Source organism: Naegleria fowleri (assembly GCF_008403515.1).
Source record: "Naegleria fowleri strain ATCC 30894 chromosome Unknown tig72, whole genome shotgun sequence".
In the NCBI taxonomy this organism is placed as follows: Eukaryota; Heterolobosea; class Eutetramitea; order Acrasida; family Naegleriidae; genus Naegleria; species Naegleria fowleri.
The window spans coordinates 498,059-514,385 of record NW_025408004.1 but is presented as its reverse complement, the minus strand read 5'-3'; the positions used below and the strand labels follow the sequence as shown (position 1 = coordinate 514,385).

Here is a 16,327-nt window from a genome sequence, read left to right as displayed (position 1 = left end):
GATCTTGTTAGATTCGTACAATTTCCATAAATTGGCACTCACAAAAGCAAATTGTAACTGTTGTTTTTTACTCCGTCAGGAAGATCTATATAGTACAAACTTTAATCCAACTTCTCTAAATAATTAATTCTCTCCGTGAACTTTTCTAAGAAATTTCTCAACTCGACCTTCTGGGAATACTCCTCTGAAATCTCAACCAAATATTCGAAAATGTATTTGGCTCTAATATACATGGCTAGACATTCTTTGGTACATTGCGAGGAGTTGAGATATTCTTTGTAGGCTGCTTCTTGGGCAATTCGAATCGCATACATGTACAAAATTTGATCGACGCTAATTTCGTTCTGAGAGGATTGTGAGCTAGACATGCTACTATTCAACTTTTCTTGATCAATGACAAGGGCACGTTGAAAAACATCACGCATCACCGTTTTGATGAAGGATCGAAGAGCTCCCGATCTTTCAGATTCTTCCTCTAAATGATTGATTGTATCATAGGCTTGACGAAGTATAACTCCTGCCTTGATATAAATACCGTACGCCTCTGCATATTTAGAAGTTTTTTCCATAATGAACGCTGTTTCTGCAATGAACCAAGCTCTTGTAGCTAAATTTTCAATTGTCTTGAGACTCTGCAAGCATTTGTCACTACAAACAAGTGCAGAAAAGTCGAAAATTATGGAAGGAAAGCAGATATCATTACTACATCCAATGACCTTTTCCAATTGATATTCGTTATTGTAGAGAGCTTCATTGGGAGAGATTTGTTTATCCATAATCAAAACTTTAGCTCCTTGATCAGTCATGTTATTGTCCTTTTCGCTAACATTATTTGTTGTTGTTGGTTCATTGTCACTCGAGATGTTTTTGTCTTGGCTTGTGTTACCGCTACTGCCATTGGAATCAAGAGCGACAGTTGTTTTCGTACCCGTTAATGTGCTGATTGGTTCACCTGCAGTTTTACCGTTGGCTGGAGTTGCAAGCTTGTCTTCATCTTCGTCATCATTGATATCATTCTTTTCGTCTGACTTGGAAGTGTCGTCATTTGTTGTGTTTGAAAATGGTGCAACATCTGTCATCATGTTGTTATTGGCAACAACATTTGGATTTTCAATATATTCTTCTTGAGCTGGATTAAGTGTTTGAGAATTGAATTCTTCATTGTCTCCAAACTCCTTTCTGAGAGCTACCAGATAGGGATGATTGTAGAATTGTTCAAAAGTGAACCGAACATTGGGATCGGCTTGCAATAATCCCTTAATAAGGTCAATGACAAGAGGAGGATAAACCGTTGGATTATTGGGATATGGAGGTGGACGAGCTCTAATTTGATTCAATAAATCCATTTGATTGACAGCCATGTAGGGAGGTCTTCCAAATAAAAGCTCATAAATTATAGCCCCAAGTGACCATAAATCGGCCTTGTAATTGTATCTTTGAGATGATAAGATTTCAGGTCTGTTGAGAGGTGTAGGGTGAATCAAACAAGGTCCACATTGCATGAGTTCCATATAAACAACAATACACATGACCGAAAATACACATGATCGAGGTGTGAGTGGTGTGAATTCAAGAAATAGCGTGATGATTTCCATTAATAATAATATGGGATTATCATGGATTGGAATTTTCATTTTGGGATGGAATAATTGTTATGGATTGGAATTTTCATTGACCATTGTTCAAAATTCACATGCACAAATGCATTAAAAAACTGTACACACAAAATGTGATAGAAACTTACGCCATATACAACGGAGTACCACACAAGGTCTGAGCCAAATCATTGGGTCCAATCTCACGTGCAAATCCAAAATCAGCAATCTTTAAAAATCCAAAGTCTACATCCTTGTAGGTAAGATCGCTCTTGTTTGGCTCCAGTATTTGGAATGGCTTACTCAATAACAAGTTTGCAGGTTTCAAATCTCTATGAATCAAATTCTGATCCAAAATTTGTTTCATTCCTTTCGACAAGTGATAAATAAATTTTTTGGCAATGCTCTCCTTCATGCCGCCATCAATGGTTGTGACCGACTTGGGTAGTTTGCCCTTCTTGAGAAGCTTTCCAAGTTCTCCACCACTACACAATTCAACAATCAAATAGTAGTGTCTTTTGCTGCGATGAACTTCATACAATTTGATCACATAATCGGACTGAATTCTCTTCATCAAGGTAATTTCAGATTCCAAATTTCGCATCAAACGATCGTTTAGTTTGTTTCTCTGAATTACCTTGATGGCTACCTTTTCTTTGGTATCTCTATGATAGCCTTCATAGACATCGGCGTAGGCTCCCGAACCAATGAGCTTTTCTTTTAATAGAATAAAGGATCCCAATGTTTTGGCCATCACTCTCCTGCTACTACTACCACCACTACTGCTACTAGTCGTTGATGATGGTTGTTGTGCTTGTGGTGGATTCATGTTGTAATTGTTTGGTGATGGTTGTTGTGGTTGCGGTTGCTGTGGTTGCATCATCATAACGGGAGGATAATTCGTAAAGTTGGTATTGTTGTTCGGATAAACGTAATTATTATTCGTTACAATTCCTTGAACTGGATATGGTCCATAAACAAATCCCGGTTGCGGTGTTGTTGTTTGCTGATAGGGATAATAGGGAGGTTGTGGTTGGATTTGCTGATTGTTGTTCGTATTATTTATAAAAGTAGGTGTGGTTGCTTTTTGTTGATAAATGTTGTTATTGCTGGGGTTAGGACGAAAATAGGGCGATTGCTGATATTGATTTTGGTTGTTGTTGTTGTTTGGGTTGATGGGAGGTTGCTGCTGTTGGATGTTTGGTGGTGGTTGGTGATGATGATGGGGCTGCATAATTTTTTAATTAGAGCTGCTCTCCAGTTCTAATTAGAATCTATTATTATCGGAAAGCTCAAACGAGGGTACCATACAGGTTAGTGTGTTCCATGAATAAAAGAACAAGGAATTTCATTGAAACACAACGTCAACCACAATTTAATGAGATGTGTGTAATTTGATCCAAAATCAAAACACATTGAAACAACATCACATGCTTGTACTAAAATACATTACTCTCTGATCAGAGAGTGCAAGAAAACTCGCCAACAACACAGCAACTAGATTATTCCAGTAATTTTGATCGGCTTTTCTTTTCGAATGGAGGCAATCAGGAAGAAGATGCTGGAAAAGATCAAACACATTCCTGCAATAGCTGTTTGGACACAAAAAAAGGAATAGATGGAGAGGCTAATAATTGTTGTTGATGAAAGGAAGTCATTTCAAAAGCCGGCGAAAAAACACACACTTCTACTACTTACACAAAGCACAACACGCATTGAACTTCATTTCGATTTATCACGCTTAATACCTTTCTCACTGGGTGAGGCCACTGTTTTGGATTGAGAATTTCCTCTACCGAAAGTTTGTCTTCCTTATTGAATTCACTCACAAAGCACCATACATAAAGAACAAATGAGAGTAAAATACAATAGGCACCTGGAATGTAAGAGAGCCACAACGGATCGGATGGAATCATTACCAACGCAGTGAAACCACAAATGAACAGGATATAGATGGATCCGACTTGCAAATTTCTGGCAATTGGAGCAAATTGTAAACCGTCCATGAGGGGATTAACTTTTGTCGGTGGTTTGTATTTGCTTTGGGACCGCTGCGTACGAGTGGTGGTGGTGGTGGAGGAGGGTTGGTTCATGTGTTCATGAGCTCCAAAAGTGGTTCCAACATGTTTGTCAGAAGATGCAGCAGAACCCATTACCGATTGAGATTGTAAATAATGAGGACTCTGTGGAGGAGCATAAACATCGAGAGAGTACCCTACTTGCTGTTGATACTGCACTGTACTTTGTTCCACCGAAAAACCTTGCGTATGATGAGTGAGATCTGCCTGAGAGGGCTCAAATCCAAAGTATTTTGAATTGGCCGATGCCGACGAGGGTTTTGCTTCATGAAACATTTTTTTTTTCAAATCGTCTCCAGCACTTTCTTGTTGGTGAGATTAATTAAGGTAAATAATTTAGCTGAGCATCAAAGATGATGAAAGGATCCGATATTCCTTCTGTCAAGAAAGGTCGGAGATTCGAGAGGACGCAAATTCATCATCGGTCGTCGAAGAGAAAGATCATTGTCTATTAAACCAAAATCATCTACAACAACAAGGGAAGATCCTGTCACCCCAAGCACTCAACAACCATCATCTCATAAAGGTGAATCATCTTTTAGATCATCAACAGCAAAGGACTTCGAATTGCCACTTCACTGTAATTATACACAAACACTCTACTGCAACAAGTACTGATGAAAAGTCTACACTCACAATTGATTCCTATCAACAACCTCTCAATTTCATTGATTACAAGAGTTGGAATGCCCAAGGGAAGAACAAATCTCAAATATGATTACCTTCGTAATTTGCAACCAACATGAAAAACTGGAAAACCTAATTACCCCTGCGATGTGTCCACTATGAATCCTTTCCGTTCAGGTCGATCCTTTTCAACAAGCTCTTTCTTGTCTGCCAACAAGAAGACCAAGACTTTTAAACAAAATAGTCACGATTTCACACGGAGGGACAGGAGACATTTGGACGGTTTTTAAATTTATTCCACCAAAACCATCAAGATCACAACAGTTCCTACCATCATCATTGTCATGAGGATAAACATGGCATCACGCGCCATGTGTTGTGAATTGAATGCCATCAATGAAACAGAGACCATACTCACTGTTATCCTTTAAAGGATTATAAATACCTCCTTGTCCCAATTCGTAAAATGTGGAATTCAAAACTTGACAGCCAAAATGACATTGTGAAATTTTGACAGCTGCATTTCCAGTGTTAGAAATAACCGTTTGATTGATAACAAAATAGCTACCGGTTGCTAAAACTGCAAAACCAAGACACATTTCGAGATGGAGTGAATGAAATTCTTGAGCTTGTGCCTGAGAGGTGAAAATTTGATCAGTGACTGACAGAATCATGTCATCGTCTCTACTCAAAGGTCCAGGAGGTATTGCATAGATCATATCATCCTCAATAGTATAATCACCTTCTTGATCTAACTCGCTCAAAAAATTAAGCAAGAAAAAGCGTTGTCCACGTTGAACGTCATAACGAATGGAAGGTTGAACAAAATAGGCAGGACCGTTAGAGGTCATATTTGACAAGTCCTCAATACCCTCTGTTGTTGAGTATTGAAAATGATTTTTAAATGGATCATCAAAATGTCGACACCATGATTCATGAAATGTCAACAACAGTTGAAACAGAACTATATGAAAAAACATACCAGCCCTATCATTCAAATAGAATGTGCGAACATTGATGTCATTCATGTTGAAATGTTCAAAGAATAGACATTTTTCAACATGAATGAAAGCTCAATCATGCAATTTCAGAGTTCATCACTTACCAATCGTAATACCAAAATCCAATTGCAAATGGTCGTTTCTCAAGTGGCCACTTATCACAGTGTTCACATTTCGATGAATCAAACACAAAATTGTTCACCCCATTCGTGGAAGTAATTTTCATAAAAGTTTCACTTTCATCTGGCAACTTGTTTGGATACGCACTCAATAGAATGCCTTTCCCTTGTAAAACAATTCATTAGATGCTTGATTTCAATTGTAAAATCCACTTCTCACCAAAGGTTGGACCAATTGTGACTTGGAAAATCCAGCCTCTGTCAAATTAAGTTGCAACACTTTTCCTCTTGCATTCAGAGGAAGCATGGAATACACTCTCGGGTTATTACTCAGAGTGACCCATGTCCACAACTTGACACCTCCTGTAAGGATCACCTGATGACCCTCTTGCCAAGGTTATCAAATCACTGGAGATGAATGATCATTGTATCGATTGGGTTTCGGAATTACAATGGAGGAATTCAAGAAGTAACGACCCTCCTCAATGTAGATCACATAAGTGTCATTCTTGATGGCCACATTCTTCAAGGAAGCGACAGTATTCGCTGCTTTTTGAAGAGTGGCGAATGGTGAGAATAGAGAGAGACCAGAGTTAGAGGGTATCATTTCCTTTGGTGAGAGAAACATAAAGTGAAACCTCTGCATGGCAGGAAGGAATCATTGCAATGCTCAACAACAACAGCAACAACAACGGGCACAGTAAAATAATGAACAGATTGTTCAAGTAGGGGTCGGATGTGGTGTTGTGGAGAGTGGTCATGGAGTGGTGTTATGGCTGTTTTTTTGGTCGTGAAAAGGTCAAACACCGTCATTCCTGTGTACAAATTGTTGAGAATATGAAGTTCTTTGGCGATTGACGAGAAACAGATACATGCTGTCAAGGTGCATTTCCATTTCGAGAAAGAGCCGACAGGAAAAGGGTTCCTCATAATACACATGCAAATTGGTGATTGAGTTAGAATGTTGATCAAATTCATCTATTCTTTTAATTGAGTGAGTAGGCAAAACGAGAGTTCACTAATTTCATGTATCTCAATTGGGGTACAACGATCATGATAAAACTCACAAAAACTGGAATGACAATGGTGAGAATACATAAAATTCCAAGCTCAGTATTTGCAAGCACGGATATTAAAATTTGGGCAATGCAACAGGATACACTCAAGAGAGCACCTCTCAAAAACCAATACTTGTAATAGGAGCTTTTGAAAATAAGTCCACAGAAATAAATGATGACTGTCAAAATTTCAGCCAAATACAAAGGAATGAAGGTGTAGCCAATTCCAGAAAAATTGGTGAATCTGGAGGAAGGTGGAGGTGGTGGTTGAGATTGCATGACAGCCAGGTTAGGAATGACACTTTGAATATTGTTGTCGCTGTCGTTGTTTTCATCGACAAAGAGTTTATCGTGTGCATCTAAAAAGGAAGCAAACCCAATTAAAAACCAAAACAGTAAAAAGCTCATGGCTGCTCCATAAGCAAGCATAAATGGCCAATTTCTTAAAGATATAACTCTGATCATTGTATACGAATAACAGAGAGGAAAATGATGAGCATGAACTGCTGAATATTTCCAAAATACTACCTACCTCAATTGTCGTTTCACAGTCTCCGTCAAGTCATAAAAAATGTACTTTTTCGTGAGAAAAACAATACTATCCCAAACTGCAATTAAAAAGAGTAACAAGGATATAATACTCGCAACAAAATAAATAAAGCATGGAATGGAGAAAATACCAAGCCATCCAGAAACTTCAAAGTAAATCATTAAGAAATAGAGCAGTAAAATAATAAGGACCGGTACGACAAAAATAGACCCAATAAGATGGTAGTATGCTGCATGATCGGCAAGTTTCATTTGTAGACGTCTCAAATAGAACCAGCCTTCATCGGAAGCATCAAACTTGTGTCCAACAATGGTATGCTCCTCTGCTAACTCTCTTGGAGGAGATCGTGACGTCACCCAACTCTTGATCCATAGAAAAAGCTCTTTCAACTCTCCAATTCCTTGTCGGCCTTCGTCAATGATTAAACTCTCTGTCATTTGATCTTCGGAAGGTGTCGTCTCTCGTTGTGGATTGAGTCTGATTTGTATTTTTCCATAAAGAATGAAACTAGTAACCCAAACAATTGTCCAAACTAGGCAATACACAATTGACCACATCCAAAATAAAAAGGTTGGCCAGTACAAGGATGGAGCAACAAGCATGGCAATAATAATTCCTAAATATGAGAAGAGGAATAGGATGATTACCATTGCACCCAACATTTCTGGAAATGCATTTTTCAGAAGAAATGAGATTCTCTGTTTCATTTCGGGAGGATTCTTGCTGTGGTAATTAAGTTTCATTAATCTCTCAAACTCAAATTGTTGAATCTTTTTCATCTCAATAAATGTGTCCTTAAAAAATCGATACCGATTTGAATAAAGATTTAAATTTGACAGGTCTTCATCTTGCAGTGCTTGCTGCTGATTGGAGGCTGAGGATTTTCTTTTTGAGAGTTTCGTATTTTGTTGTGAAGACAAAAGGTCAGCTGTTTGATCAAGTATGGTATCATCCATTCCATCGTCATCAATAATGTTTTTGAAATTGATTTTAGAGTGTCTTGTGGAAAATCGTTTGGATAGCGTACGACGCTTTCTATGATTCTCGATAATTTCATCACCAATGTCGGTTGGTGAAGGAATGACCTCAAAGTCATCATCCCCTTTGGGAGTATTACTGCGCTGTTGAGGTGATTGAGTGGGAACTTTTTCTTCAGTGGCATGACTTTCGTCGTGGCAATTAATCTTTTGATCATGATCTAACAAATTACCATTCATGGACTCTAAAGTTTTTTCAGATGTCTTGGCTTGTTGTTCTTCATGATGATTCATCACAAGAATGTTTTCATTATCCATTGCTTTTTTATCCGTTGTTGGGAGAGCCGTCTCCAATGATACTTCTTCCAAAGTCACTCCACCTTGGTGTTGGGTGGGAGATGATGCCGACTGAATGTCATGCCCTAGTAGAGTATTTGAAATTTTGTTTTGAGAAATGTGGTGTTCCAATTTCTCTGTCCATGTGTTGGCTGTATCGGTAATTCGCTTGTCGAGTGCTTGTACTGTATCTCTCACAACACTTGCTCGTTTTGATAATTCCTGAGTCAGCTTGGCGCTAAACGCATTTAAATGTTCCGTACTGAATTGCTTACTATTGACATGAATGACTGTGTCCATAAAGACGCTCTTGGAGGGCAGTAGATAGTCACATAGAACTTGCAATTTTTTACGAGTCTCCTCGATTCGCTTTGGTTTTGAATAATATGTTGAGAGCATGCGTTGTAACACATCAGTATCATAACTTCGAAAAGTAATTGAAAATCGCGTCAAGTGAAGGTATAACATGACACATGCAAGAGACCATACATTATTGTGGCAAGACGCAATATACCACCTTTTACACACCAGACTTATATTTGCATTTCCATAATGAATCCAAGTATGTCTCTTTTTGGCATGAGAAATCATAAATTTTTCACAGCGATTCTTAAGCTTGGCTTGTTCTTTAGCATTTTGTTTTTTCAAGTTTTTCCATGTCACAAGTTTTTCTGGCTTTTTATCGGAGTGAGAGGTCACGCCAGTCGACGATGATTTTTGGGTAAGGGAACTGTCATCCTTACTTCTACCTTCTAGATTATTTTCGGTAAAGTTTTTCGACATCAGCAGTGATATAGACGGAACTGAAATGCTCCGTCTTATTGTGTTCACACTACCTTGTAAAGGAGTGACATTTTCGTCACCACCTGATTTCTTTGAGCTCAGTAGACCAGAGCTGATCCACTCGGTCGTTAATTCTTCATCCTCGTCCTCAATTCCAAATTCTGAATAATATTTAGCAGACTCCCTCTTGTTGAGAGTCTTTTTTGGTGAACTGATACGAATTTTTTCAGAAGAAGATCTGTTACCATCAATTGATAATTCCTCTAACGAATGAGAGGTATTTAACATGGTATTCTTGGCTGTCTCGATGGATGTTTGCGTATCCTCAAGTTCAATTTCATCATCGTCGTCATTGTCACCATAGAGGTCTCGAGTTGAAGAGGTATCCTCTTCCTTTTCCTCTAACTGGTCACAAAGAAATGAAAATATTTGGACCAACAAATTAACGCTCAACTTGTTAATCGGGGCCTGCTGTGTCACTTGAAGTTTGTCATCCTCTTCATATTGTTGAAAAATATTTTCACCGAGTTGTTGCTGTCTCACAGATGCAAGTAGTGAGGTTGATTTTATATTTCTCAATGATGATGTTGGATATACTTGAAAATCATCACGTACTTCTTGATGATTACCAATAGTTCCGCTAGCAACAGTAGCACTACTTTTAGGACTGTTTCTATTTCGCGAAGGAATTAAATGATTTGAAGTAAATGGAATGGCGTAGGGATTATTTACAGCGGTAGATGATAACAAATGAGTGGGCCGTTGTTGTCGTTGTTGTTCATTGTCATCATGATCCAACGGAGTATCAATCCATCCAATTTCTTGCTGTACAGAGAACGGAATGGTGGTAGGAGGTATTTGTTGACGGCCCATAGGTTTTGGTTGTTGTGGATGCACTTGGCTCCCAAGTTCTCTCCTCAATTTTCTATCATGAGATGAAGAGGCACGATTTAAATTTTCGGTTTGAATTTCCGTGATGATCTCTTCTTCGGGATCAACATGGTGCAAGGACATAAAGAAGAAACGAAATAAATATTTTTTTTTTAATTTGAAAAAAAAACAATTTAGAGAGCTTTTCATGTAATCGTTGAAAGAAAATGAAATGAAATCGAAATTGTGTTTTCGTGCTTAAGAAATGAAATCGAAAATCTGAAGATTTTCGGAAAGCAAACTGTCCCCAGCGAACAGGAGTTGGCTTCTCAATCCATCCTTCAACTCGCTAGCACAGCCAGAGGGCCCCATCAAACCTGCAGCCGCAGCGAACAGCGGAAAAGATTGGCATTTCAAATTCATCTCGGAAAGCCTTCATGAAATCTTCATATAAATCTACGGCCTTATGCAAAGATGATGAAAAAAATGTCTGAAACGAATCATCAGAAAAGTTTTACCATCATCAGCAACAACAACAACAACAACAATAACGAGGAGAAAATGAAGAGTAACGCACCAACAACTACTAACAACAACATGACTTCTTCTTTAGAATTATATAGGACTCTCAGTCAAAGAATTCGGGATACGGATATGCCCATGATCAACAAGATTGGTGGAATTATTTCCGAAGTGAATCAATCTCTTCAGCAATCACATGCCATGAAGGAGAATACAAATCCTACTGCTTCATCCAATAATAATGATGATCATAATGTCGTGTATAGTCTTTGCCAGGGAATGGTGTATTTCAAACCGCCAGAACAAGCCCTTCAAACACTCTTACAAGATCAATTGATGAATAGTTGTAATCCATCGGGATCGGAATTTAGATTTATTCACAATTATTGTGAGCATGATTTTGGACGAAGAGTGGTGAGAGATAAAGTGAAGGAAAAATTACAAAAGATTAACAAGTTGGAAAATGTAGAGGTTGTCTTGACAAGTGGTGCGAATCAAGGGTTTGTGAGCGTCTTGTTGTCGTTGTGTGATGTTGGAGATTCATGTTTACTGTTTGGCCCTTATTATTTTAATCATTTTATGGCCTTACAAATGTTTGGTGTGAAGGTAAGAGGACTTGGTTGTGCAATAGCGATAGCTTATTCACTCACTCACACATGCACTCATGGATTATTAATTTCAACTCATTTTGTAAATTGCTGTCATCATGTAACATTGTCACTCCACAACACCATATTCACACGTTTAAATTGAATTTAATACCAACTAATGTTAACGTAGCCAGTGATATTTGACTGTAATGAATCTGATGGTTATCAACCAGGATGTGGACATTGTGATGATATGAGTCGATTTACAGAATTTTTCGAAAATTTAATGAAACAAACTGATTCCACAACTGGCAAATTGAAAATGGTGGTCGTAACAACACCATGTAATCCAACTGGTGCTGTCTATACACAATATCAAATCGATATCATTGGTCAATTGTGTGAAAAATATGGTATATGGATGGTCTGTGATGAGACGTATGAATATTTTGTTTACAATGATTCTGTAGACCAACAATTACATCAGACTACTGCTAACACCACAACAAAGAGTAATTGTTATCACTACACTCCTCAAGGAGATCATATTATCCATCTTTACAGCTTTAGCAAAGCATTTAGTATTCCAGGCTGGAGATTGGGCTATATTGGTAAGTTGTACAACTTGTCGAGTGTCTATTGTCAACAAGAAATGACATTCACTAGCCTATCCAAGCTCAAATACTGAACTAGCTCTGCATCTGAATAAGATACAAGATACCATTGTGATTTCTTCTCCGGTTGTTTCACAACAACTTGCATTCTGTATTCTCAACATGGAAGAATTTGGAAAGCCATGGGCTGAAGAGAAAATTTCTACACTCAAACACAATAGGAAAGTAATTTGGGAGGCCATCCATGATTTGTGTCAACTTGAAAAGATGTCAGAAGGAGCCATTTACTTTTGGGCAACATTTCCTAATTTTCTCCATCAAGAACATGTCACAATGGAGAAAGAATTTCAAGTGATTGAGTGGCTCATTAGAAAGGTAATTATCATCATTGATGCATACACAGTGTTAAAATGTTTGACCAATGTTTTTTTTCGATATATTCGAATATATTGAAACATGCTCTCCTTGAAATGGTTATCACCATCATTTCAACAATGTATTGAATTTTTTAGCACAAAGTGGCTGTTCTGCCAGGAAGTTGTTTTGGTAAAACGGGAGGTTTTCGAATTAGTTATGCCAATGTGAGCCATCAAGTTTGTGAGATTGCTGCATCAAGACTGGGAATTGCATTGCAAGAGCTTGCAAATGGCCAGTTTGAAAAGGATGATCTCGATCAATATGTGAAAACATTTAAGAACTTGAAATTTTAATATTCGTTATGCAAGTGTAATATTAGAAACCTTCTCGCATTTTCAGGTGTTGGTTTCACAACATTCTACTTTTCAGTCTTTTGAAGAACAATATTCTCTTTGGGGGAATGCCTCAATTTAAAATCATTTTAGCTGCATGAAGGATAGCCAGAAATACAATCCAATTTTGGTGAACATGAAATAAAATCAAATGGCCCGTTCTCTCCACTAATTATTCAATGCAAGTAAACTTGAAAATCTTGCTTCAGATTCCAAGACTTTTTCATAGACTGTCAGAGAATCAAGCAACTTTTCTGCAAGCTCAGCTGGTGATAATCGAGTATCGTCTTGATTGTCGACCATTTGTTGTGGCATCCTCATTGTTGGAAAATTAGATTCGTTCATGTAAGGGTAGTAAAATGGAGGAAGCTGTTGTTGTGTGTAGTACCAGTCGTGTGGTGGTGACACTGATGCAAATTGATCATTGGCAAAGGTATCATCACCATATGGAGTGGTTTCATCATAAAGACAATCATTCTCATCATCACTTCCATTTCTTTCGTGTTCTGTTGTATTTTCCTCGTCAGAACTGACACATGCAACATGATCCTTGTGACACTCATCTTCGTCAACTGTTAAATCGTATTCTATAGTCACCTGAGGATAGGTCTGAATGGCAACGCTAGTTCCATGATGGTTGTTTTCATCATTCAAACGATCACAATGTTTGGGGTGAACATTCTTCCCAAGATGTTTCATTCTCTCTTTTCGTTCTTTCATCAATATGGACAATTCTTGTTTGACTTTCTCTTTTCGCCTTCTTCGTTCGAGTTGTTGTTCGTGTTTCTTCTTTTCACGTAAGGTACTGATAATGTTAAATGGATCGTTGACAGTTTCTGTTGGATTAATAAGTGAGATTAATTTCTTTTTCTTTTTGTGTTTCTTTTCATTATAGCTTTGTTTCTTCATCATTGAAAAGACCACCTTTTTGATTTCATCATTCTTGACAGAAAATTCCTTGGAATCCAGCAATGAATTTGTTTCCGATTGATCGTCTTCAATTGTGAGTGTTTGACAAGATTCCAAAGGTTTGCTCTCTAATAAGGGAGATGATTTTTTGTGTTCAGACTTGTGGCTATTATTCTCTGAACTGGTCATGAATGGATTTGAGATTTGGAACGGGATTTCTTGACCAATGTCATTAGTCATTTCATTCTGTTGTTGAATTTCCACTTTTGATGGATTTGTATGTTCAGTTTCAAGTGAGAGTACGGACTTGGCCTTTTTCTGTTGTGCAACAGAGGATGAGTTTTCATCGGCCGTCACTCTCATTGACTCTTTCTTTGTGATTTTTGTCGAATCATGATGTGACAAGTTCTCATTCGAAGATTTCTTCCTTATTAATGGATTTGGGGATTGTTTGTTCATCATTTCTTGACTGTGATTCAATTCACTATTCCAAATGACAGGTGAATCCATTGAAGAATCTGACCAATCAAAATTCAAATGTGGAATTGATGATCCACACGTGTGGATTGATGATGATCTGGCAACTTCTGGAAGTTTGGTAGAGGCCCAAAAAGTTTGTCGCTCCAATTGTTCTCGCAGTTGCATGTCGTTGAATTGATTTTTACCTTTCAGTGCGTTGTAGCTTGCAAATTCAAAAGTTTCTGACAGAAGAGGTTCCTCTTGTTCGTCCTTGCTGATTGGCACGTCCCTCTTGGTGGTAGATTTGTCAATGTTTTCAGAATGTTGTCCATTTTCTTGTGGTTCGACAGTTGTTCCCATCTTCTTATTGAATGCTCGTTCAAAATAGGCAAGCTTGCTTGAAGATTCTCGAAGGTTTTTCTTCACAATGTGAGGTTTAGAACCTTCATCTTGAAATCTTTGGTTGATGGATAATGGTGTGACTTGAATAGATGTTTCATTCTTGATCTGGTCTTTAGAAAGAGAGTTTGGGGCGATCTGTGTGGAATTTGTGTGAAAATTTGGCAAGTTTGATCCTTCTGAGACCTGTATTTCTTTGGAACTTGTTTTGCGTGACAACAAGGATTGGATTGCTGATGCAAAAATATTTTGACTACTTGTCGTCTTTCGGCTCTTGTTCACTGATGAAAAATCATTCAATGTGGAGATTACTTTGAGTGATTCCATTTCTTGACTCTCTGATGTTTGATTGTTTGATGGATTATCTTGTTCACTGTCTTTCACCCTGCTTGAAGAATCATCTTTAGGAGTTGAAGATGCTTGCTGTCTTGAGGTCGCTATTAACATCAATGCTTCTTCGATAATCTTCCTTCTTTGCTCATCTTTTTCATACCATGCTTGTTTTTGTGCATTTGTGTCACTCTCTCCGTCACTGTGTTTCGTCATTTGCGAAGGTGATACCTTAAAGTCATACTTGTCATTCTTACTCTTAAACATTTTGGGATCAAGATCGAACGTCTTGGCAGGTGCCGACCAATTCGACCAAATCGAATCCTCACTTTGTTCATCACTTTCTCTGAGTTTGAAGTGTGACAGGTTCAGATCAAGTTTCAAGTGATGCATTTCTCGTCGCTTCTTCTCTAAGGTAATTTTTTGAGCAAGTTTCCTTTCTGCCATCATTTTCTCGTGATCTTCCGCGAGTTTTTCTCTCACTTTTTTACCATATTCCTTAATTCGTTTTCTAGGATCTATTAGTTCAGAGTTTTTCTCATCCTGTTCTTTTGCGAGTTGTTTTTTCAAGAATTCTGGCATTTCTGGTTTGTTTTTTGAGGTGGCAGAGGTCTTTCCTTTGAAAGCATTCTCTCGAAGTTCCTTAAACACACAGTGAACATAGTCGTCGAGTTTTTTCAATAATTCTTTTCGTCGTTTCTTATTGTTTGCAATTTCTTGTTTTTCTTCTTCTTCTTTTTTACGATCTCTTTCTTGTTTCTTTTTCATAAATTCTTTTACCTTTTCTTCATCGTAGGGCTTTTTTCTAGAAAGGTAATAAGGAGTGACAGTAGGTGAATCTTGTCGATGTTTCAAATTTTTTCCTTCTTGTGCTTTTTTTCGTTTCATGTATTCTTTAACTTCCTGTTCATTGTAAGGTTTTTGTCTTTTTTGATAATATGGTGTGTAATCATAGTCTTGAACAGTTGAGAAGGGTTTTTTCTTGTCTGATTTTTTTACAGGTGAAGGATGTTTGTTGGTGGATGAAGTTTGATTGGACGGTGATGGAGATTTTTTGAAGGTAGAATTGTTGTTCTCCTTCATCGATGATGTCACATTTAAGGGAATGGTGTTGAGAGTTTTCTCGTCATTCTTTTGTGGATCATTCGAACATGGAGTCGTTTTTGGTTCCTCTTGACAGGTGGCAGCAGTTCTGAGGTTGCTCAATAATTGAATATTTGAAGATATTTGAAGCGTGCGAGCGTCCTCCTCTTCCTGATGATCGTATTGGAAATCTTCAAAGGATTCTTCCAAAATTGTAGAGGAAGAATTTTCTGTGATTTCTTTTGATGTTGTTTCGTGACTTGTTCTTGTAATAATTGTTGCATGACGACTCGGATTCTCTTGTTGCAATGATGAGTCGAGTGGATCTACTTTCTCTTCTTCATTGTGACCATATATATTTCCATAAATATCCTCCTCCATGGAGATGTTCTTTTCATCATCATTGACCTCTTGATGTTCGACTTGTTCCGATATGGAGGATGGAATGTACAATTGTTCCATTTCTTCATCCTCTCGATGTTCGGGATGATCTTCATGATCCGCAGGAAATGACGATGATGAATCATCATGGTGCTCCTCTTCGGGTTCATAATTTTCAAAACTCTCGTCAAAATCTTCCATTCTCGATAGTCTATTGCAATAATTTGTTTTTAAATTGTTTTGAAAAAAGGCGCAAAAAATTGCCGCCATTTTCGTTTATTCACACTTTACATGTGT

At 37.8% G+C, this 16,327-nt stretch overlaps 6 protein-coding genes across 6 annotated transcripts; 1 reads left to right on the top strand and 5 right to left on the bottom strand.

Annotated features, from left to right (window-relative positions):
• Positions 1-101: 101 nt before the first annotated feature.
• Positions 102-2,829, bottom strand: FDP41_009818 (uncharacterized protein; the record flags this gene model as incomplete). The annotated part of the gene is made up of 2 exons (XM_044713817.1): positions 102-1,458; positions 1,745-2,829. The coding sequence occupies 2 exons, from the start codon at positions 2,827-2,829 to the stop codon at positions 102-104; spliced, it is 2,442 nt and encodes an 813-aa protein (XP_044556837.1).
• A 460-nt stretch (positions 2,830-3,289) lies between these two features.
• On the bottom strand, positions 3,290-3,949 carry FDP41_009817 (uncharacterized protein; the record flags this gene model as incomplete). Its single annotated transcript, XM_044713816.1, has 1 exon — positions 3,290-3,949. One exon carries the CDS (start codon positions 3,947-3,949, stop codon positions 3,290-3,292), a length of 660 nt encoding a protein of 219 aa, XP_044556836.1.
• Positions 3,950-4,662: 713 nt separating this feature from the next.
• Positions 4,663-5,328, bottom strand: FDP41_009816 (uncharacterized protein; the record flags this gene model as incomplete). The annotated part of the gene is made up of 2 exons (XM_044713815.1): positions 4,663-5,174; positions 5,283-5,328. 2 exons carry the CDS (start codon positions 5,326-5,328, stop codon positions 4,663-4,665), a joined length of 558 nt encoding a protein of 185 aa, XP_044556835.1.
• A 1,078-nt stretch (positions 5,329-6,406) lies between these two features.
• Positions 6,407-10,138, bottom strand: FDP41_009815 (uncharacterized protein; the record flags this gene model as incomplete). Its single annotated transcript, XM_044713814.1, has 2 exons — positions 6,407-6,935; positions 7,011-10,138. 2 exons carry the CDS (start codon positions 10,136-10,138, stop codon positions 6,407-6,409), a joined length of 3,657 nt encoding a protein of 1,218 aa, XP_044556834.1.
• A 342-nt stretch (positions 10,139-10,480) lies between these two features.
• FDP41_009814 (uncharacterized protein) lies at positions 10,481-12,430 on the top strand (the record flags this gene model as incomplete). Its single annotated transcript, XM_044713813.1, has 4 exons — positions 10,481-11,122; positions 11,297-11,717; positions 11,773-12,095; positions 12,233-12,430. The coding sequence occupies 4 exons, from the start codon at positions 10,481-10,483 to the stop codon at positions 12,428-12,430; spliced, it is 1,584 nt and encodes a 527-aa protein (XP_044556833.1).
• Positions 12,431-12,637: 207 nt separating this feature from the next.
• FDP41_009813 (uncharacterized protein) lies at positions 12,638-16,231 on the bottom strand (the record flags this gene model as incomplete). Its single annotated transcript, XM_044713812.1, has 1 exon — positions 12,638-16,231. The coding sequence occupies one exon, from the start codon at positions 16,229-16,231 to the stop codon at positions 12,638-12,640; it is 3,594 nt and encodes a 1,197-aa protein (XP_044556832.1).
• Between the last annotated feature and the right edge of the window lie 96 nt (positions 16,232-16,327).